Genomic DNA, 24,740 nt, shown 5'->3' on the forward strand with positions numbered 1-24,740 from the left:
GTTGCAGATGACAGACGGTGGAACAAAACGGCCACTGTAGAAACACAACACATCAGAAAAACCACACCATGTTGTAAAAAGGTATGAATTCGTAATTTATGTGTTTTTCAAATTTCTGTAATTACGATTTAAAAACTTATAGCTTCACGTATAAAAACAGCAAAGAACACTCTTTATTTTTAACAGATGGAAAATAAAAGCCCACTGAAGATGCTGCAACTGCAGTGAAATATGTTTGGGTTAAAAAACAAAAAAACAAAAAATGTGTATTGCCCAAAGGCGGATCCTATCCAAAAACATACATAGTGTTAAAGCAAACACGGAAGAAAAGAGCTTCATCCCCAAGATGATTCATTATACTATTGGGAACATTCACGTGGGCACCCATGGATCCGATGGAGATCGTTCAAGGTACACTGAGGGGCAAGGAGTATCGTGCTCTGGTTGCAGACCACCTCAACCCTTCGTGACGATCATGTTTCCCGATGGCAATGGCATTTTTCAACAACATACTGCCCTATATCACAAGGCCAGGAGTGTGATGGAGTGGTTCGAGTATCACAGTGGCGAATTCCAATTGAGAGTTGGCCCCTCAACTCGCCAGATCCGAACCTGATCGAATTCATCTGGGATGTGACTGAACGTGGCATCAGATCTCATCATGCCCCCCTCCTTGGAATTTACGGGAATTATGCACCTTGTGTGTGCAGATGTGGCGTCAACTCTCTTGAACGACCTACCAAGGGCTCATCGCTTCCATGAAATTACGCGTAACAGCTATTACCCGTGCCAAAGGTAAACATAGCGGCGGATGGTCATAATGTTCTGGCTGATCAGTGTATTTAACTTGGATTCATATTCTGCACAAGCACACACACACACACACACACACACACACACACACACAAACAGCATACGACATGTTTAATGTTTACGGTATGTTGTTGTATTGATTTTCGATATGATTCCGCTTTTAGTCTACTTTATGTACCTCTGTGATTCGGTTGAATTGGATTGACACAAACACGTAGGAAGATTAAAGTGTATAATTTCGAAATCGATCATGTGAATTAAGTACCAGTAATAAAATAGCTGAATTGATTATCCAATAAGAATTTATTAAGGAAGGGCTGCAGAGAACAGCGTTAATATGAACTGTGAGACCTAAGTTCTGATTGGAGTTGCTATAGTCTGATCCGTGTACGATGGTGGTTTGTTCGGCTTGAGACACGGACGGGAGATGCAATGTTGCCGTTCCAAGCGCACTAGGTGCATACACGTGCTCTGTGCTTGAAGAAAGCTTGTACACTTCAAATTATGCCTCTCGCTTGCTTGTGCAGCATTTGTCACTTATGATCACCATCACCGCGACAGCTCGCAAGAAATGGAATAAAAAAGCACTAAACAACTCGTTACGATCAGATTTAGTGCTCACATTGGCTATGACACGCACAGAAGAAAAGCTGGACATTAAGAAGGAGATTCAATTTTTGCCGTACGTCTTTTAATGGAAAACCAAACATATGAGGAGAACGTGTGTCTCGGAAAGTTAGGAAGATGACCCTACTGGAAGTACTTGAAATCAATAAACCTAAGACACAGAATGTCAGCTTTGTATTAAATGACTAATTCAGTTATCTTCTTCCCATCCGTTAAATTACTTTTCATTACACAAATCGTAAACTGAGCTTTATTTTTAATCTGTTCCTAAATGAAACGCTATCCATACAGAAACTTTATTTTTTATTTTAGGTAAATACAAGTATTTCTGCGTGACAAAGAAAGTGTAACATTTTGTTTTGAAAACACTCTACATAATATAAACAGTCTACAGATTATCACTCTTGTATCTTCAGTATAAATAATATCTCTCAAAGCCGCACGTAATTTTATTTGTGTTTGCAACATACAGCTGTCACCTGAGGGAAAAAGAAAATTTATTAATTTAAAACAGTAACAAGCCGGATGTATGTTTTAAGACAGTTTATGTAAATCAAATAGTTTATTACAAAAACATCTTCAGAGGCCCTTTATAAATTTTCTTGGTTTCCTGCCACAGCCTCTTTTTGCAGTCGTTACAGGTTTTGTGCAGTGGTGTGTATTTCTGTACGACTAATTGATGGCCTATTTGTGTTATACATTTAAAAGTTTCCACATTTTGGCGCGTACACTATGTGAAATTCTCGGAAAACCTCTTGAGCACACACCTTTCTACATTTCATGGCAGCACACATGCTCAGAATTTATACAACGTGGCCTAGCTTCACATAAGCAACAAAAACGCTGACCTACACAAAACCTGTAACGATTACGAAATGAGGGCACAGCAGGAAAGGAAGAAAGTCTATAACAGCCAGCCGAAAACGAATTTGTAATAAATCCGAAACTGGTAATGGTCTGATTTTAATAAAATGTCTTAAAACATACTTTTTGCTGTTTTAAAATACACTACTGGCCATTAAAATTGCAACACCAAGAAGAAATGCAGAGGATCAACGGGTATTCATTGGAAAAATATATTATACTAGAACTGACATGTCATTACATTTTCACGCAATTTGGGTGCATAGATTCTGAGAAATCAGTACACTGAACAACCAGCTCTGGCCGTATCGGACATTGAGTCAAACAGAACTTGGATCGAGTGTACAGGTACAGCTGCCCATGCAGCTTCAACACGATACCACAGTTCATCAAGAGTAGTAACTGGCGTATTGTGACAAACCAGTTGCTCGGCCACCATTGACCAGACGTTTTCAATTGGTGAGAGATCTGGAGAATGTGCTGCCCAGGGCAGCAGTCGAACATTAATGTATCCAGAAAGGCCCGTACAGGGCCTGTAACGTGCGGTCGTCCATTATCCTGCTGAAATGTAGGGTTTCGCAGCGATCGAATGAAGGGCAGAGCCACGGGTCGTAAGACATCTGAAATGTAACGTCCACTGTTCAAAATACCGTCCTTGCGAACAAGAGGTGACCGAGACGTGTAAGCAATGGCACCCCAATCCATCATGCCGGGTGATATGCCAGTATGGCGATGACGAATACACGCTTCCAATGTGCGTTGACTGCAATGTCGCCAAACATGGATGTGACCATCATGATGCTGTAAACAGAAGCTGAATTCATCCGAAAAAATGACGTTTTGCCATTCGTGCACCCACGTTCGTCGTTGAGTACACCATCACTGGCGCCCCTGTCTGTGATGCAGCGTCAAGGGTAACGGCAGCCACGGTCTCCGAGCTGATAGTCCATAATGCTGCAAACGTCGTCGAACTGTTCGTGCAAATTGTTGTTGTCTTGCAAACGTCCCCATCTGTTGACTCAGGGATCGAGGCGTGGCTGCACGATCCGTTACAGCCAGGTGGATAAGATGCCTGTCATCTCGACTGCTAGTGATACGAGGCCGTTGGGATCCAGCACGGCGTTCCGTATTACCCTCCTGAACCCACCGATTCGATATTTTGCTAACAGTCATCGGATCTCGACCAACGCGAGCAGCAATGTCGCGATACGAAAAACTGCAATCGCGAAAGGATACAATTTGACCTTTGTCAAAGTCTGAAACGTGATGGTACGCATTTCTCCTCCTTACACGAGGCATCACAACAACTTTTCACCAGGCAACGCCGGTCAACTCCTATTTGCGTATGAGAAATCGGTTGGAAACTTTCCTCTGGTCAACACGTTGTAAGTGTCGCCACCGACGCCAATCTTGTGTGAATGCTCTGAAAAGCTAATCGTTTGCATATCACAGCATCTTCTTGCTGTCGGTTAAATTTCGCATCTATAGCACGTCATCTTCGTGGTGTCGCAATTTTAATGGCCAGTAGTGTATCTGTGCTATAGTCTTCGTCCTCACGTCGGCTGCTTTCTATAACTCTGCAAATAAATATTATTTTGCAGCACATTAGGAAATTAATTCCTATTCGGCATTTACTACCCATCGTGAAAGCCGTCAGCTGGAGCGGTAGTGGGCGATCAGGTGTGTATCACTTTCCAGGTGGTGACTCATTTCTCTTGCGTCAGTCGTTTGCCGACAGAGCGCCGGAGCCTGCCTGTAACATAGAGTTTGTCTAGTAACACTGAGCGGATGGCACAGTGTAATGATACACCTCACGATCGAAAAGTATTTCTCACTTATGGGCTGCAATAAACTGTTCATTGGTTATGTAAATGACCTCATTTGTTTTATGCCAGGGTACTGTAGTGTATGGTGAACTGGCAGTGGTACATAGGGGGCGCGTAGGTGGCACATATCTGTGATGCAGATAATTAGGTTGATGAATCAACCGTCTGGAGCCGCTCTAATAGAGCCAGGCGTCAAGCAGACTCTTATTGTAGATGGTCTGGTGAGTCAAAAAAGTTGTTGTAAATAGAGAATTGGGATGTTGTTGTTGGGTTGTTTTTGGGTTCAAATGGTTCAAATGGCTCTGAGCACTATGGGACTCAACATCTTAGGTCATAAGTCCCCTAGAACTTAGAACTACTTAAACCTAACTAACCTAAGGACATCACACACACACCCATGCCCGAGGCAGGATTCGAACCTGCGACCGTAGCAGTCCCGCGGTTCCGGACATCACACACACAACCATGCCCGAGGCAGGATTCAAACCTGCGACCGTAGCAGTCCCGCGGTTCCGGACTGCAGCGCCAGAACCGCACGGCCACCGCGGCCGGCTTTTTTGGGGGGGGAAGAGACTAAACTGCGAGGTCATCCGTCTCGTCGGATTAGGGAACCATCCCGGCATTTGCCTGGAGCGATTTAGGGAAATAACGCAAAACCTAAATCAGGTTGGCCGGACGCGGTACTGAACCGTCGTCCTCCCGAATGCGAGTCCAGTGGTGTTCGGTGTGTGTGATGCTAATGTTATTCGTAGAACGTGAGGCACTAACATATTGTCGTGACAGATGCTGGTCATACAGGGTATCCGAATATGAGCCACCAGTAAATGGGAGTCCACCTCCATAGCTGAGTCGTCAGTACGGTTCACTGCCATGTGGGAGGGCTAGCATCGATTACCGATACTGCCAGGAATATTTTCTCGGTGGGACGACTGGTACACGGTGCACCCATTTTCTTGAGGCTAAATGAGGAGCTACTCCAGCAGTTACTAGCGGTTGCAAGGTCAAGAAACCTGACGACGTTGGGAAGAGTGGTTTGCTGATGACATTCGCCTCCGTATCACATCCAGTAACGCCATTGCCAGAGGATGACACGGCGGTCGGTCGGATCTGATTGGACAATCTAGAGCAATTACGCGGAACTTTACATAACTTTATTTACTTTTACTATTTAGGGAAGTCCGCAGCTCGTGGTCGTGCGGTAGCGTTCTCGCTTCCAGCGCCCGGGTTCCCGGGTTCGATTCCCGGTGGGTCAGGGATTTTCTCTGCCTCGTGATGACTGTGTAGGTTAGTTAGGTTTAAGTAGTTCTGAGTTCTAGGGGACTGATGACCATAGATGTTAAGTCCCATAGTGCTCAGAGCCATTTGAACCATTAAGGGAAGAACATGAGATATGGGGCTTACAGAAGCTGGTGATTCTGGTTGTAGCATTGTTTACATTGCATACACCCTAAATCACCAACATCGGTAAGTTTCATTCCATGTTTTCCAATTACTGGCCCCTCGTACTCTGATCAGCCAGAACATTAAGACCGCCTACCTACTAACCGGTATGTTCACCTTTGGCACGGATAACAGCGGCGATGCTTCGTGGCATGGAAGCAGTGAGGCCTTGGTAGGTTTCTGGAGCGAGCTGGAACCACATCTGCACATACAAGTAAAGTACGGAGATTTTTGGTAAGGGCTATGGGACCAAACTGCTGAGGTCATCGGTCCCTAGTCTTACGCACTACTTAATCTAACTTGAACTAACTTACGCTAAGGAGTACACACACACACACACACACACCCATGCCCGAGGGAGGACTCGAACTTCCTACGGGGGGAGCCGGGCGAACCGTGAAAAGATGCTGCAGACTGCACGGCTACCCCGCGCGGGCCGCAAATTACGGGAAGAGCGCGATGAGGTCATACGCCACATTCAATGACATCCCAGATGTGTTCGATAGGGTTCAGATCTGGCGAGGTGGAGGTCTCAGCACGTCAACTGGAACTCGCCACTGTGTTCCTCGAACCACTCCATCACATTTCTGCCCTTGTAACACGGCGCATTACCTTGCCGAAAAATGCCACAGCCGTTAGGAAACATGATCATCATGAAGGGATGTACGAGGTTTGCAATCAGTGTAAGATATCCGTTATAGTCATGGTGCCTTGCACGATCTGCACTGGACCCACGGATGTTCCCCAGAGTATAATAAAGACGCCGACAGCTTGACTCCTCCCTGCAGTACATGTGGCAAGGAGCTGTTCCCTAGCAGGACGACGGATATGCTTCCTCTCATCAGCGTAATGAAGAATTTATCGGGGTTCATCAGACCATGCAACGCGTTGCCACTGCGCCATCGTCCAGTGTTGATGGTCGCGTGCCCAATTTAATCGTAGTTGCCGATGTCGTGGTGTTAACATTGACACATGCGTGCGTCATCGCCTACGGAGGCCCATCAGTAGGAGGGCTTCGAGCCGTGCTCTGTCCCAACTATGCGTTTTCGTGAACTTAGCTATCTCTCTGGGTTTGGATTCCCGCCCTTCTCGCGGTTATGTTGTGGTTCTTCTTCCTTCTACGTGTGTCAGCAGTTATGTGTATCGATATTTGCGGCGTGTACCATCTGTGGTTTGGTGCATATAGTTTCCGGCCAGGGGGTCTGGAATCAGTCGGTCGGTTGTTGCGGACGAGGGGTTATCAGCGCTCAGTGCAGTCGGCTGGGGCCGCTGGCAGCCCCTGCGCAGTGTTCAAAAATGTTCAAATGTTTGTGACATCTTATGGGACTTAACTGCTAAGGTCATCAGTCCCTAAGCTTACACACTACTTAACCTAAATTATCCTAAGGGCAAACACACACACTGATGCACGAAGGAGGACTCGAACCTCCGCCGGGACCAGCAGCAGAGTCCATGTTTGCAGCGCCCTGGACCGCGCGGTCCTGCGCAGTGTCGAAGCGTGTGTGGAGCAGTCCGATCGTCACGAGCTTCGTGGTTCACCGACTCAGGACGTCATAGTTGAGTAGTGGTTTCAACTACCCAAAAAAATGGTTCAAATGGCTCTGAGCACTATGGGACTTAACTTCTGAGGTCATCAGTCTCCTAGAACTAACAACTACTAAAACCTAACTAGCCTAAGGACATCACACACATCCATGTCCGAGGCAGGATTCCAACCTGCGACCGTAGCGGTCGCACGGTTCCAGACTGAAGCGCCCAGAACCGTTGGGCCACCCCGACCGGCTTCAACTACCCAGGCCACGCCTGTTCATGTTGTGGTGGTTCACTTCGGTGGTTTGCTGTTGGGGAGGTTTTCCGGTGAGCAACACCAAGTGCTTCTACTCCTCAGATTTAGCCGCCATGCCGTGCTATTTACTATTTTGGTCGACTATGATTTGGTGCATCCTTGAAATTTTCTGTCTTGTGGCCGTTAGTGTTGTGGTTACCTGCCCTGTCCACTAAAGTAATTTCAGGCAGCGTCCTTTCCTCCCCTGTTGTCACTGTCCAACATGCTGTGTAATTATGACAGCCAATACATATTCCAATGTGGATTATGACGTTTGTGACATTGCCGGTTTGAGTCCTCACGTACTGATTGACGGGAAGCAAGTCGTCGTGTCGGTCGGTCCGTAGCTGTCCCCTGGTTGGGTTCCGACGGATCAAGCGTAGTTGGGCTCACCACCTGTCTCACCTAAGTGAACGAGGGCAGACCGACCTCCCTGGAGGCCTTCTGAATGCCACCAGTGTTTTATTATCTGTAGTCAGCTATTTTAAATTTAGACTTATGATTATTTGTTTTGTTTCTTAAAATTTTGCAAAATTAATTATTAAATTTATTTTTCAAGCTTAAACACTGCGACCTTCTGCCTTTAAAGGTTATGGAATATATTTTAAAATTTTGAAGCTTAACTGTGGCCCTTAGCCATTCGTATTGCACCCGGCATATGTTGCTTCTTTAAATTATTTTATTACTATCTTAATTGACTTTTTATCTTGCTGATTTTTAAGATTTCTTGTTGTTAAACATGCTGGCATTCTGCCTTTAAAGGTCTACGGTAATATATTTTAAAATTTAGGAATTTAATTGCGGCCCGCAGCCATTTGTATTGCACTTTGCGTATGTTGTTCTTTTGAATTATTTTATTGCTATCTTAACTGGATTTTTATCTTGCTAAAATTTCTTGTTGGAGGCCTTCAGCAGTGAAAGATTCGGCTATGTGCCGCTTCGGTTGCAAAGGTTATTAAATTACAATAAATGACAATTAGAAGCAGAAAGTGACCTAAACCTTTGGCCCTTTCCACAATCCTATTACCTGTTCTGCCCAGTGGGTTTAGCAGGCGTCTCAGGCTTGGTGCACTATATTGACATACTGGTATTCTATCCAGTATTACTGATTTAGTTCTTCCATAGCTCGCCGCCGGTCCTGTTTTACGTCTGCCCAGGATACACGTGCACAAGGTGTAACGAGGCGGTTTCTCCTTGCTTTTGCCATGTGTTGAAGGCACTCACCACAGCACTCCCAGAGCGTTCGACGAGTCGTGTAGCTTCCATAATGCTCGGGCCGCGCGTCCGGGCCATCACAGACAGCTCGCGCCCCTTCCCCCTTCTGCACACGCTCACTAATGCTGCACGCACTGTGTGTCTATGACTACCGATCGTTCTCGCCAGGCGGCGCTACTATCACCTGGATGGGCTTATATCGATAGTAGGTCCGTGGTCATAATGTTCGGTCTGTTTTGTTCATTCTGTACGACCACTGTCTGTGACGATGCTGCCTGTGGATGGAGGACACGGAGGTCACAAATACTGATCACTCAGCTTGGAGGAAATGTGAGCCAGCTTTAAACAGAGAAAACGATGGGGTGAGTACAGATGCTAGTGCCTGAGGTCGTACTGAACATGGGCTTCACGTAAATGGAGGTAATTGCCTGGGGAGGTACGAACGCTGGTGATTCACGTTGTAGTGAGAATGAATCACCTGTAAATGGAGAATATGGGTTACAGATTCTGGCGACTTACTTTTTACTGTAAATACTGTAAATACTGTAAATACTGTATTTACCAGTAAATACAGAAAACGAGATGATCATTAAACATTTTGGTGATTAGATTGTAGAAAACATGGACCACTTGTAAATCGAGAATATGAAATGGGGATTCAGATGGTGGTGCTTTATGTTTCAGGGAACATTTTGCACTTGTATGTACAGAAAATGGAATGGAGGCTACTGATGCTCTAATGAACGTTAGACTCACCTAGATCCAGAATATGACATGGAAAATACGACGTGGGGATTACAGATTCGTGTGATTTAGGTAGTAATTATCGTGGCATATCTGTACATGGAGAATAGGACATGAGATTACAGATTTTAATGAATTAATTTGTAAGGAACATGGGTCACTTGTAAATGTGATAGGGCTGTATGATCTAGGGGTTACTGAAGCTGAAGATGTAGACTGTTGGGTATATGGACCTCAAATGGCTCTGAGCACTATGGGACTTAACTTCTGAGTTCATCAGTCCCCTAGAACTTAGAACTACTTACACCTAACTAACCAAAGGAAAACACACACTTACATCCATGCCTGAGGCAGGATACGATCCTCCGACTGTAGCAGCAGCACGGTTCCAGACTGAAGCGCCTAGAACCGCTGGGCCACAACGGCCGTCTATATGGACCACACATACAGAGATAATATGAGAGGAGGCTTCACAGGCTGGTGGTATGGGCAGCAGGAAACATGAACAGTGACAACTGGCGAGTGCTGACATCTGTTGAGGAGCTGCTGAAGGTCGCACTCTGGACAGTGCACACTGCCAGACTCCTTACGTCGACCGGCAAGAAGCAGACGTCCTAGATATTGCTATCATCAAAAATATTGAGACGAACCTCCAGCTCCGCACCGTCGACGATCTTTCGTCTGACCACCGACCTGTTATCAGCATAGTGGAAAACGCAACGGCCAACCTTCCGCCCCAAACCTCACAAACTCTGAACTGGGGTCAATTTCGGACATATCTTGACAACAATATGTGCCCGACGCAGGACGTTTCAACACCGGAAGCCATCGACATCGCGGTACAAACTTTGACACAGAAGATAAAGGTAGCCAAACGGAGGGCAACTACTCACGCGGTCTACCCTGTAGTAGCTTTCGACGAGTTCCCGCCTCTACCTACAAGAACTGAAGACACAGAGAAACAGGAGCAGGCGACTTTGGCTCCACTATAGAAACCCGATCGATCGACGAGAAACACACGTCTTAACACGAGAACTACACAGTAGAGTAGCGGAGTGGCGACAGCAAGTGTGGGAAGATAAGGTGAATGAATTCTTACTTCGAACCAAGAACGAATGGCAGGTAGTCAAGAACATACGACACCAGCGGCCGCCTAAAAGAGCCATCAGAGGAGCAGATGGCCTCCTCTATGACGAACTCGCACAGGCTGTATGCTGTATGCTATGCCTTACCAAGAACAGATGTCTACACCAGCGGCCCCCGTGAACGACGTTCGCCTGCAAGAACAGGAAGCCGTCGTTACAGCAGAATGGACTGCTTTTCGTACTGCGCCTGTGCAGAGCCGCCCACAACTCACCACACCAGCAGAGGTCCGTAAAAGTATCCGGAAGACTCAGAATAATGCGCCGGGCAACCACTCCATAAGCAATACCGATTTGAAACAGTTGCCCAGGAAGCCAACTGTCCTCCTTACTCGAATTCTCAACAGCTGTCTTCTGCAGGGATATTTTCCTACGGCATGGAAGAAGGCTCGAGTAGTCCCAATACCCAAGCCAGGTAAAGACCCAGCAAAACCCAACAGTTACCGGCCAATTAGCCTCTTGCCGACCCTTGGCAAGGTGCTCGAGAGAGTGCTGTTGAAGAGGCTCCATGACACGCTTACAGCGCATGATGTTATACGACCCGAACAATTCTGTTTCAAGGACAAGTTATCTGCCGAACTTCAACTTGTACGGATCACCGAACGGATACAAGACGGATACAACAAGCAGCACTTCACGATTGGTGTCTTCCTTGACATCGAAAAAGCTTACGATAAGGTGTGGCGGCCCAACCTTATCGTCAAAATGCATCGCACTACCCCTATTGTGGATTATTACATTAGACTCATAGACAGCTTTCTGCAGGACAGGAAATTGTATGTTCGAGTCGACGACAAAAACTCCGAAATGAAACTGATCTCCGCAGGGCTCTGTCATTTCGCCTCTGCTTTTAAACTGATATATAAATGACATCCCAACAGTCCCCCTTGTTACGGCAAGTTTTATGCGGACGATACGGCCTTTCTGAGAACTGGACGACACTTGGACCAGCTAATCGCTAGGGTGCAACGGCAACTTGCTGTAATGGAACGCTGAGCGCTGCAAAATAAGATAACCATCAACCCGACGAAGACGGCAGCCGTTCTATTCACACGGAGGAAACCAGGTCTGAACGACAGACTCCGAATAGCTGTCCAGTTTATTCCATGGTCGTCGGGAGTGAAGTATCTCGGTGTCTACTTTGACAAAAAATTACTCTTTACGCAGCATATTGACGACAAGAAGACGGCAGCCCAGAAGATGGCCAGGTCATTGATTCCGTTCCTGAAAAGTAAGAATCTCAACCCTAAAACTAAACTCAAATTGTACAAGGCAACGGTGGAAGCCGCAATGTTGTATGGCTCCACTTCGTGCGGTACTACGTGCGTCTCCAACTACAACATACTCCAAGCGCTGCAAAATCATTTGCTATCGATGGATCACAGGAGCTCCATGGTGGACAAGAAACGTCGACATCCGCACCGCACTTCACGAGACCACTATACAAGAGAAGGTCCGTGACAAGGCTGTAGGAGTTTTTGACAAGATCGATGCCCTTAGGGGCGAAGTTCGACAATTAGAATCGGTAGGAACGGTAAACCCTGCAAGATGGCACAAGTATAGAGTACCGAAGTCAATAACGTTTCACCCCCCATAGACAATCTGGCATAACACGAGGCAGCAGCCACACATAACAGCCTTGACACATTTCACCTTCCACAGGAGGCAGACATCACCAAAGACAGCAGGCTAAAGGACCCATTGCGTGCCCAAGCCTAACTGAATGTGTAATAAATAAAGTGTTTTCACACTTCTTTTTTGGAAGCACTGCTAAACACTCGTGGCGAGCTTCCGCGCCGGCGCTCACCTGATGGAGGCGCAGAGCTGGCAGACGCCGGTGGCGCTGTAGGTGACGAGGAACATGGGCCAGCCGTAGGCGGCGAGCGCGAAGTGCATGTAGTGCACGGCGTCGCGGAAGCGGCCCAGGTCGGCCGCCTCTGTCAGCGCGACGAACTGCGTGGCCGGCGTCACCGGCACGCCGGACAGGAACTCGTACGTGTCGTTCCTGCGCTGCAACACCGCAGCCCGTCTGAGGACTCCTCCCGCGTCGCGCGTCTGGCTGCTGCGCGCGCGGCAAGCAGGCGCGCAGTCGACACACGGACGATATCTGCGCCTCGACAGCGCTCCGGTTGGCGGCAACAAGCTTCGTAACGTCGGCACACTCAACATACACTGCTGGCCATTAAAATTGCTACACCAAGAAGAAATGCAGATGATAAACGGGTATTCATTGGACAAATATATTACACTAGAACTGACATGTGATCTTCACCCAATTTGGGTGCATAGATCCTAAGAAATCGGTGCCCAGAACAACCACCTCTGCCCATAATAACGGCCTTCATATGCCTGGCCATTGAGTCAGACAGAACATGAATGGCGTCTACAGGTACAGTTGCCCATGCAGCTTCAACACGATACCACATTTCATAAAGAGTAGTGACTGGCGTATTGTGATGAGCCAGTTGCTCGGGCACCATTGACCAGACGTTTTCAATCGCGGAGAGATCTGAGAATGTGCTAGCCAGGGCGGCAGTCGAACATTTTCTGTATCGAGAAAGGCCCGTACAGGACCTGCAACACGCGGTCGTACATTACAGACGTGTAACCAAATGGCACCGCATACCATCACGCCGGGTGATACGCCAGTATGGCGATGACGAATACACGCTTCCAATGTGCGTTCACCGAGACGTCGCTAAACACGGATGCGACCATCATGATTCTATAAACAGAACTCGGATTCAACCGAAAAAAAATGACGTTTTGCCATTCGTGCACCCAGGTTCGTCGTTGAGTACACCAACACTAGCGCTCCTGTCTGTGATGCAGCGTCGAGGGTAACCGCAGCCATGGTCTCAGAGCTGATAGTCCGTGCTGCTGCAAACGTCGTCGACCTGTTCGTGCAGATGGTTGTTGTCTTGCAAACGTCCCCGTCTGTAGACTCAGGGATCGAGACGCGTGGCTGCACGATCCGTTACAACCATGCGGATAAGATGCCTGTAATCTCGACTGCTAGTGATACGAGGCCGTTTGGATCCAGCACGGTTTACCGTATTGCTCTCCTGTACCCACAGATTTCATATTCTGCTAACAGTCATTGGATCTCGACCAACGCGAGCAGCAATGTCGCGATACGATAAACCGCAATCGCGATGGGCTACGATCTGACCTTTATCAAAGTCGGAAACGTGATGGTACGCAATTCTCTTCCTTACAAGAGGCATTACAACAACGTTTCACCATGCAACGCCGGTCAACTTCTGTTTGTGTATGAGAAATCGGTTGGAAACTTTCCTCATGTCAGCACGTTGTAGGTGTCGCCACCGGCGCCAACCTCGTGTGAATGCTCTGAAATTCACAGCATCTTCTTGCTGTCGGTTAAATTTCGCATCTGTAGCACGTTATCTTCGTGGTGTAGCAATTTTAATGCCCAGTAGTGTATTAGTTAGTTGGAAGGGACTCAAGGTTTGTTTTGTATTCGAAATTTAACGATAAAGTTCTAAAATCATTCGACAGCCTTGATCCTATAACATATTTCTTTATTTAAGACTACCGGTTTCGGCAGACGTTTCTGCCATCTTCAGGTGTTAAAAATTTATTTTCAAATGTGTCCATTTGACTTTGGACCTCTGGACAAGTAGGCATGTGATGAAAATTGGCACATTATAAAACGTTTGTCATTGCTGATTTTTTACTTTCATCACAACTTGCGGTAAGGGCCAACGTAAAATGAACACGTTTCACAAAAAGATAAAGATGTTTAAGACCTGAAGATGACAGCAAAGTCTGCCAAAACCGGCTGTCTTAAATAAGGAAATATGTTATGCTATCTAGCGTTGTTGAACTTTTTTAGCAAGTAAAAAAGATGCTCCTTCAGGGTGGTGTAAATGAGATAATTCCATCTAAAGAAGAAATTTTTTTTTGAATCACAAATCTTGCCTAGTGTATATTCAAAGAGATACGGCAGGTTGGTTGATTGATTTGGGGGAGAGGACGAAAGAGCGAGGCCATCGGTCCCATCAGATTGTGGAAGAATGGGGAAGGAAGACTGCTGTCTCCTTTCAAGGGAACCATCCCGACATTTGCCTGAAACCTCTTCGGGAAATCACCGAAAACCTAAATAACGATGATCGGACGCGGGTTTGTGGCAGAAAGGGTACTATGAAACTGTCAATTGTCAAGAGGGTACATTAATTTTCTTTTAAAATTAGACAAGAATCTCGCCGTGTTTCGAATGTAGGGACATAAACCGATATTATCTACTGGGTTTTGTCAGCTAACGGTATCCTCTGAATTTGGAGAGGCGTATCGTTATCGTGTTTTGATAAAGCCGTTGTTAAAACATTACATCACATGCAGGTTACAGTACATCATTTGTGCAAAACTGAATCAATGGAAAGCAGAAGGAGACTGATCAGACAAATGTATACAAAGTTACTTTATTTTAAAGGACAATGAGAGCCTTTACTACAAATTTGCCTCCTTAATGAAGAAACATAGTCTCAGCTATATTTTAATGCCGAATAACTGTAGCCCTAGGTAACAGAACACTATTTATTATTAAACTTGTCAGTTACACTAGACCATAAACGTGTTTAATTTTATTTATCTCTAATTGTACTAACATTATAACAGAAATGTTACACTGCTAGTAGAGATCTGACTTTTTGCCCTGTGCACATGCAATAATGCGAGGATTCAGATTTATTTTATCCATTAGCAAGTGTGGCTCTAAAAACAACGATTTCGCTTGTTAACCAGTAACAATTGCTTTTATACATTGAGAGCAGGAGGTTGACATAAGATTTGTGCTGTACTGTAGGATGTTCAATCATGCAGTGAGTTACACAACTGTAACAATTTTAACCCAAATTAATTATCTTAAGGGATCTGGTAATTGTTCTTTTCCGAGGTACAAATAGCCTAACGCAGTATGACAGTAACATGAGAGTCCTGTTTTCCTTTGTAACTGCTCAAAGGCACCCGACGACAACAAAAACTTAAAAAAAATTGAACAAAAAACTGCTGAAATATCTGCAATTCACTTCAACAGCAACCGTAATTTAGCCTCTGAACGACATTTCGTGCGGTTCCAGGCTGAAGCGCTTAGAACCTCAGTTCTTCCGACAGAAAAATTGCATTCGACACACAATAAGCGAATGTAAAATTTATAAACAAATCGCCTGCATTTGGAAGGATACACCGGTTATTACAAACATACGCAGTTTACGTTATAGCAAAGTCACGAAAATAATGCAGCAACTGGAAAATCGCAAATATCTCGCTTAGGTTGACATAGTGCACGGCAAACTCACTTCATAATGGGAATCAGCTCCCGAAACGCGTCTTTTCTGTGAGCGGCAGCACCAAACGGTATTGTGTAGCAAAAAAAGGAACATGTGATTCCACGTTGAAGAACGTGGCTGCTAAGTTTCCCATTGGCTTCAAGTATGTTGTTCACATATATCGTTGCGCGCCAGCCCTCCCCAGCTTCGCCGTGCTGCGTACGTCCCAGCTCGTCAGGGCGCCAACGCTACATTCCACCGTACTGGGGGCTACCATTCCCCATTGCAGTTTGCTATGAATACAAATGCCCACAGGTACAACAATAAAATGGTCATCGCTACTCGTCAATAGAACTGATTAAGGTCTTCAATCTAGAGCTACAAAAATCTTCGATCGTTACACCAATATGATAAAAGACGCAACCAATACACAGCATTTTAAATGATCACTGTCTTGGGTCATATTACCTCAATAAGCGTTTACAGCCAAGCAGGACTTCCGAAGGACAGCAGTTATATCTTCAACCATAAGTTTGAGTCGAAACTATTGCAATTTCAGTGTTATAGTTGTTTATAGATAGATGATTTGGTGCTTGCTTACATCTCAGAAAAATTTAAACTTTAACTGGAATAATAAATATCAGCAGTAAATATCAGCCACACAGTGGAATACAGTTCAAGTAGTAGAATCCAATAATTTCACAGTCTGTGCAAATCAGTGTATTACCTGCCCATGTTAATATATTCGTAATTATAGCCAGCTACAAATCTGTGTGATGTCAGAAGAGCCTATACGGAAGCTTGTTATTACAATGAATATCTTCATCTGCAGCAGCTGCTGTGATGGAACTTACTGTCATTTTAAAAACGTATAGCATATCAGTCGACCCTACACAGTTGCCTTCTCAGATAATGGGCTTGGAATCTGGCTACTGCTGTAAGTGATAGATCCATCACAAAAACAACTCACAGAATTTGACTAGGTCATTCCCCAGTATAGCCTTCGTCACAAGAATGCAAAACCATCAACGAATGCAGGGAGTCGCAAAGAGACGATTATTCATGTTCCTGTGTAGAATGTATGAGACTGGAGATATACCAACAGGCTTTAGGGTATATGTCGTCTACGCAAACCCGAAGATAGATATGCAGAAAACTACGAGACCCTTCCCATAATCATCTTAAAATCTCATGCATACAAACTGCAGAGAAGAGTAAGATAGACAAGAATGAAAAAGCAATCGAGGAGTTGTGTAAGATAACGATCAGTTTGACTTTAGTGATGGCGAAGCCAGCAGAGAGAGAGTTCTGATGTTGCCCTTGACATTGGAAGCAAGACTTGAGAAAAATCAGGTTGCTGGATTTGCGGACTAGAAAAGGCATTCGACAGTGTGAAATGGCGCAAGATGTTCGAAATTCTGTGATAAATAGGAGTAAGCCGTGGGAGAACACGGGTATTATACAATAAGTAGAACAATCAAGTACGCACAATAAGAACAGAAGATTAAGAACGAAATAGTCAGATTAAAACGAGTGTAAGATACACTCCTGGAAATTGAAATAAGAACACCGTGAATTCATTGTCCCAGGAAGGGGAAACTTTATTGACACATTCCTGGGGTCAGATACATCACATGATCACACTGACAGAACCACAGGCACATAGACACAGGCAACAGAGCATGCACAATGTCGGCACTAGTACAGTGTATATCCACCTTTCGCAGCAATGCCGGCTGCTATTCTCCCATGGAGACGATCGTAGAGATGCTGGATGTAGTCCTGTGGAACGGCTTGCCATGCCATTTCCACCTGGCGCCGCAGTTGGACCAGCGCTCGTTCTGGACGTGCAGACCGCGTGAGACGACGCTTCATCCAGTCCCAAACATACTCAATGGGGGACAGATCCGGAGATCTTGCTGGCCAGGGTAGTTGACTTACACCTTCTAGAGCACGTTGGGTGGCACGGGATACATGCGGACGTGCATTGTCCTGTTGGAACAGCAAGTTCCCTTGCCGGTCTAGGAATGGTAGAACGATGGGTTCGATGACGGTTTGGATGTACCGTGCACTATTCAGTGTCCCCTCGACGATCACCAGAGGTGTACGGCCAGTGTAGGAGATCGCTCCCCACACCATGATGCCGGGTGTTGGCCCTGTGTGCCTCGGTCGTATGCAGTCCTGATTGTGGCGCTCACCTGCACGGCGCCAAACACGCATACGACCATCATTGGCACCAAGGCAGAAGCGACTCTCATCGCTGAAGACGACATGTCTCCATTCGTCCCTCCATTCACGCCTGTCGCGACACCACTGGAGGCGGACTGCACGATGTTAGGGCGTGAGCGGAAGACGGCCTAACGGTGTGCGGGACCGTAGCCCAGCTTCATGGAGACGGTTGCGAATGGTCCTCGCCGATACCCCAGGAGCAACAGTGTCCCTAATTTGCTGGGAAGTGGCGGTGCGGTCCCCTACGGCACTGCGTAGGATCCTACGGTCTTGGCGTGCATCCGTGCGTCGCTGCGGTCCGGTCCCAGGTCGACGGGCACGTGCACCTTCCTCCGACCACTGGCGACAACATCGATGTTCTGTGGAGACCTCGCGCCCCACGTGTTGAGCAATTCGGCGGTACGTCCACCCGGCCTCCCGCATGCCCACTATACGCCCTCGCTCAAAGTCCGTCAACTGCACATACGGTTCACGTCCACGCTGTCGCGGCACGCTACCAGTGTTAAAGACTGCGATGGAGCTCCGTATGCCACGGCAAACTGGCTGACACTGACGGCGGCGGTGCACAAATGCTGCGCAGCTATCGCCATTCGACGGCCAACACCGCGGTTCCTGGTGTGTCCGCTGTGCCGTGCGTGTGATCATTGCTTGTACAGCCCTCTGGCAGTGTCCGGAGCAAGTATGGTGGGTCTGACACACCGGTGTCAGTGTGTTCTTTTTTCCATTTCCAGGAGTGTAGAAATGCTGTCTTTCGCATCGAGGAAACAACGACGGAAATAAAGGAAAGACCCTAGAGTTGGATTAAAATCCAGAGTGTAAGGATACCAATGATAAGATACTTATCATCAGTGATAACATTGTTATGATCAGTGAAAGTGAAGACTCACAGGCACTGTTCAGCGCCATGAGGAGACTAGTGAATATCGAATATTGGTTGAGAGTAATTGAGAAGATAACTCAAAACAAATCAATGCTAGTGATGGTAATGTTTCTACACTACTGGCCTTAAAAATTGCTACACCCATAAGAAATGCAGATGATAAACGGTTATTCATTGGACAAATATATTATACTAAAACTGACATGCCATTACATTTTCACGCAATTTGGCTGTATAGATCCTGAGAACTCAGCACCCGCAACAACCACCTCTGGCCGCAATAACGGCCTTGATACGCCTGGGCATTGAGTCAAACAGAGCTTTGATGGCGTGTACAGGTACAGCTGCCCATGCAGCTTCAACACGATACCATAGTTTATCAAGAGTAGTGACTGGCGTATTGTAACAAACCAGTTGCTCGGCCACCATTCACCAGACGTTTTCAATTTGTGAGAAATCTGGAGAACGTGCTGGTCAGGGCAGCAGTCGAACATTTTCTGTGTCCACAAAGGCCCGTACAGAGCCTGTAACGTGTGGTCGTGCATTAACCTGCTGAAGTGTAGGGTTTCACAGGGATCGAATGGAGGGTAGAGCCACAGGCCGTAACACATATGAAATATAACGTCCACTGTTCAAAGTGCCGTCAATGAGAACAAGAGGTGACCGAGACGTGTAACTAATGGCACCCCACACCATCACGCCGGGGATACGCCAGTATGGTGATGACGTTTACACGCTTCCAACGTGCGTTCACCGCGATGTCGCCAAACACGGATGCGACCATCATGATGCTGTAAACAGAAGCTGGATTCATCCGAAAAAATGACGTTTTGCCATTCGTGCTCCCAGGTTCGTCGTTGAGTACACTATCGCAGGCGCTCTTCTCTGTGATGTAGCGTCAAGGGTAACCGCAGCCATTGTCTACGACCTGATAGTCCATGCTGCTGCAAACGTCATCATACTGTTCGTGCAGATAGTTGTTGTCTTGCAAACGTCCCCATCAGTTGACTCAGGGATCGAGACGTGGCTGCGCGAACGTTGCAGCCATGCAGATAAGACGCCTGTCATCTGGACTGCTAGTGATACGAGGCCGTTGGGATCCAGCACGGCGTTCCGTATTACGCTCCTAAATCCACAAATTCCATATTCTGCTAACAGTTTTTGGATCTCGACCAACGCGAGCAGCAATGTCCCGATACAATAAACCGCAATCGCGATAGGCTACGATCTGACCTTTATCAAAGCTGGAAACGTGATGGTACGCATTTCTTCTCCTTACACGAGGTATCACAACAACGTTTCACAAGGTAACGCCGGTCAACTGCTGTTTGTGTATGAGAAATCGGTGGGAACTTTCCTCATGTCAGCACTTTGTAGGTCTCGCCACCTGCGCCAACATTGTGTGAATGTTCTGAAAAGCTAATCATTTGCATATCACAGCATTTTCTTCCTGTCGGTTAAATTTCGCGTCTGTTGCACGTCATCTTCGTGATGTAGCAATTTAGTGGCCAGTAGTGTAGTTTCTGTTTGCCATGAAGCGTTACGCAACTGTACAATCCGGTGTAGATGGTTCAAGAGGAAGTTGATAATGTTTTTAAGGAGTTTATTCAATTATGACAAACATTTCATTGTATTCATTATATTCAAATTAGCGTGCACGTATAAAAACTACTGATAATTTTAACTGAAAAAAAACTGTGCACTATTATCGAAAAAGGAGAGGTTAAATCATTACCTATAGTAGAGACTCCACCCCCCCCCCCCCTCTCATGAACAATAGTTTTTGCCGCTGTTGGGGTGGCTTGCGTGCTTCAGCGATACCGATGGCCGTACAGTAGGTGCAACCACAACGGAGGAGTATCTGCTGAGAGGCCAGACAAACGTGTGATTCCTGAAGAGGGGCAGCAGCCTTTTCAGTAGTTTCAGGGGAAACAGGCTGGATGATTGACGGATCTGGCCTTGTAACAATAACCAAAACGGCCTTGCTGTGCTGGTACTGAGAACGGCTGAAAGCAAGGGGAAAATACAGCCGTAATTTCTCCCCAGGGCATGCAGCTTTACTGTATGGTTAAATGATGATTGCGTCCACTTAAGTAACATATTCCGGAGGTAAAATAGTCCCCCAACTTGGATCTCCGGGAGGGACTACTCAAGAGGATGTCGTTATCAGGAGAAAGAAAACTGGCGTTCTACGGATCGGAGCGTGGAATATCAGATCCCTTAATCGGGCAGGTAGGTTAGAAAATTTAAAAAGGGAAATGGATAGGTTAAAGTTAGATATAGTGGGAATTAGTGAAGTTCGGTGGCAGGAGGAACAAGACTTCTGGTCATGTGAAATCGGTTATCAATTACAAAATCAAATAGGGGTAATGCAGGAGTAGATTTAATAACGAATAAAAAATTATGAGTGCGGGTAAGCTACCTCAAACAGCATAGTGGACGCATTATTGTGGCCAAGACAGACATGAAGCCCACGCCTACTACAATAGTACAAGTTTATATGCCAACTAGCTCTGCAGATGACGAAGAAATTGAAGAAATGTATGATGAAATAAAGGAAATTATTCAGATAGTGAAGGGAGACGAAAATTTAATAGTCATGGGTGACTGGAATAAGTCGGTAGGAAAAGGGAGAGAAGGAAACATAGTAGGAGAATATGGATTCGGGCTAAGAAACGAAAGAGGAAGACGTCTGGTAGAATTTTGCACAGAGCACAACTTAATCATAGCTAACACTTGGTTTCAGAATTATGAAAGAAGGTTGTATACATGGAAGAACCCTGGAGATACTAAAAGGTATAAGATAGATTATATAATGGTAAGACAGAGATTTAGGAACCAAATTTTAAATTGTAGGACATTTCCAGGGGCAGATGTGGACTCTGACCACAATCTATTGGTTATGACCTGTAGATTAAAACTGAAGAAACTGCAAAAATGTGGGAAATTAAGGAGATGGGACCTGGATAAACTGAAAGAACCAGAGGTTGTACAGAGTTTCAGAGAGAGCATAAGGGAACAATTGACAGGAATAGGGGAAAGAAATACAGTAGAAGAAGAATGGGTAGCTCTGAGGGATGTAGTAGTGAAGGCAGCAGAGGATAAAGTAGGTACAAAGACGAGGGCTGCTAGAAATCCTTGGGTAACAGAAGAAATATTGAATTTAATTGATGAAAGGAGAAAATATAAAAATGCAGTAAATGAAGCAGGCAAAAAGGAATACAAACGTCTCAAAAATGAGATCGACAGGAAGTGCAAAAAGGGATGGCTAGACGACAAATGTAAGGATGAAGAGGTTTATCTCGCTAGGGGCAAGATAGAAACTGCCTACAGGAAAATTAAAGAGACCTTTGGAGATAAGAGAACCACTGGCATGAACATCAAGAGCTCAGATGGAAACCCAGTTCTAAGCAAAGCAGGGAAGGCAGAAAGGTGGAAGGAGTATATAGAAGGTTTATACAAGGGCGATGTACTTGAGGACAATATTATAGAAATGGGAGAGGATGTAGATGAAGATGAAATGGAAGATAACGACACTGTGTGAAGAGTTTAACAGGGCACTGAAAGACCCGAGTCGAAACAAGGCCCCAGGAGTGGACAACATGCCCGCAGAACTAATGACGGCCTTGGGAGAGCCAGTTCTGACAAAACTCTACCATCTGGTTTTTTTTGACAGGCGAAATACCCTCAGACTTCAAGAAGAATAAAATAATTCCAATCCCAATGAAAGTAGGAGTTGACAGGCGTGAAAATTACCGAACAATCGGTTTAATAAGGCACGGCTGCAAAATACTAACACGAATTCTTTGCAGACGAATGGAGAAACTGGTAGAAGCCGACCTCGGGGAAGATCAGTTTGGATTCCGTAGGAATGTTGGAGCACGTGAGGCAATACTGACCTTACGACTTATCTTAGAAGAAAGATTAAGGAAAGGCAAACCTACGTTTCTAGCATTTGTAGACTTAGAGAAAGCTTTTGACAATGTTAACTGGAATACTCTCTTTCAAATTCCAAAGGTGGCAGGGGTAAAATACAGGGAGCGAAAGGCTATTTACAATTTGTACAGAAACCAGATGGCAGTTATAAGAATCGAGGGGCATGAAAGGGAAGCAGTGGTTGGGAAGGGACTGAGACAGGGATGTAGCCTCTCCTCGATGTTATTCAATCTGTATATTGAGCAAGCAGTAAAGGAAACAAAAGAAAAATTCGGAGTAGGTATTAAAATCCATGGAGGAGAAATAAAAAGTTTGAGGTTTGCCGATGACATTGTAATTATGTCACAGACAGCAAAGGACTTGGAAGAGCAGTTGAACGGAATGGACAGTGTCTTGAAAGGAGGATATAAGATGAACATCAACAAAAGCAAAACGAGGATAATGGAATGTAGTCGAATTAAGTCCGGTGATGCTGAGGGAATTAGATGAGGAATGAGACACTTAAATAGTAAAGGAGTTTTGCGATTTGGGGAGCAAAATAACTGATGATGGTCGAAGCAGAGAGGATATAAAATGTAGACTGGCAATGGCAAGGAAGAAGAGAAATTTATTAACATCGAGTATAGATTTAAGTGTCAGGAAGTCATTTCTGAAAGTATTTGTATGGAGCGTAGCCATGTATGGAAGTGAAACGTGGACGATAAATAGTTTGGACAAGAAGAGAATAGAAGCTTTCGAAATGTGTGGCTACAGATGAATGCTGAAGATTAGATGGGTAGATTACATAACTAATGAGGAGGTATTGAATAGAATTGGGGAGAAGAGGAGTTTGTGGCACAACTTGACCAGAAGAAGGGATCGGTTGGTAGGACATGTTCTGAGGAATCAGGGGATCACAAGTTTAGCATTTGAGGGCAGCGTGGATGGTAAAAATCGTAGAGGGAGACCAAAAGATGAATACATTAAGCAGATTCAGAAGGATGTAGGCTGCAGTAAGTACTGGGAGATGAAGAAGCTTGCACAAGATAGAGTAGCATGGAGAGCTGCATCAAACCAGTCTCAGGACTGAAGACCACAACAACAGCAGTAGAGACTGAGATGTCTGTATAAATAGAGATCCATTGTTGTGGATTTAAACGATAAATTAACTCTGTCTACACGGTGTTTCGGTAACAGCGTGCAAAAATGTAACAGGACATGCATGATGCTCCACTGAACAATTTGACGTAGGGAACTCGGGCCGGAGAACTCAGCTTAAGGTGATAATAGCAAAAAAATCATATTACTGTGTACTTTTTTATTTACAGTTAACTACAAATACCATAGTTGACACAATGAACGAAGTATTTGTACTGCATCTTACAAAATGTGCTGAAACTGACGGCCATCAACCTCAATACAAGAATGACATCGGTGAACAAGGTTCTGACGCACCCTGATAATTATCCCTGATGTGTTTTGAATCACATCACAGGCAACTACAGTTGTGGCAACTAATTCCAACTCCGTATCCAGAAGGGTCTCATACACAAGTGACTTTAGACATAGATACCATCTCGACCAGAAAAGGCCTCGACGATTTGGAGGAAATCTGGACGATCAATCCATTGTTGGAGTAATGATGCGAACCTTGGTCCAAAGTCAGTCACAAGCATCGCATGGACTCGTTGCGGGTGGTATGGGTGTAATTGTTGTTCGTGGAGTACCCGCCACACGCTAGTATGTGCAGCGCCCATTTCACGTACAATACGACAAGTACTTGTAGTGGAGTCTGCTGCAACACGTTGCGGCACCTCCTCTTCAAAATCGGGTGTACGAGTGGTCCCCATATTGCCAGGTCCCTCACTTCTGCTTTCCAATGAACCAGTCTCACGCATTCGTCGATCGAGAAAACGTTCGTCGTGACGAATG

At 45.6% G+C, this 24,740-nt stretch overlaps 1 protein-coding gene across 1 annotated transcript in view; it reads right to left on the minus strand.

Annotated features, from left to right (window-relative positions):
* The window catches only part of LOC126285033 (diacylglycerol lipase-alpha), a 591,792-nt gene that overhangs the window by 428,105 nt on the left and 138,947 nt on the right, over window positions 1-24,740 (minus strand). Inside the window, exon 7 of the mRNA XM_049984357.1 lies at window positions 12,304-12,506. Within this exon, the coding sequence (XP_049840314.1) occupies window positions 12,304-12,506 (203 nt within the window). The remainder of the gene's footprint in view (window positions 1-12,303; window positions 12,507-24,740) is intronic.

This window comes from Schistocerca gregaria, chromosome 8 (genome assembly GCF_023897955.1).
Source record: "Schistocerca gregaria isolate iqSchGreg1 chromosome 8, iqSchGreg1.2, whole genome shotgun sequence".
NCBI classification, from domain to species: domain Eukaryota; kingdom Metazoa; phylum Arthropoda; class Insecta; order Orthoptera; family Acrididae; genus Schistocerca; species Schistocerca gregaria.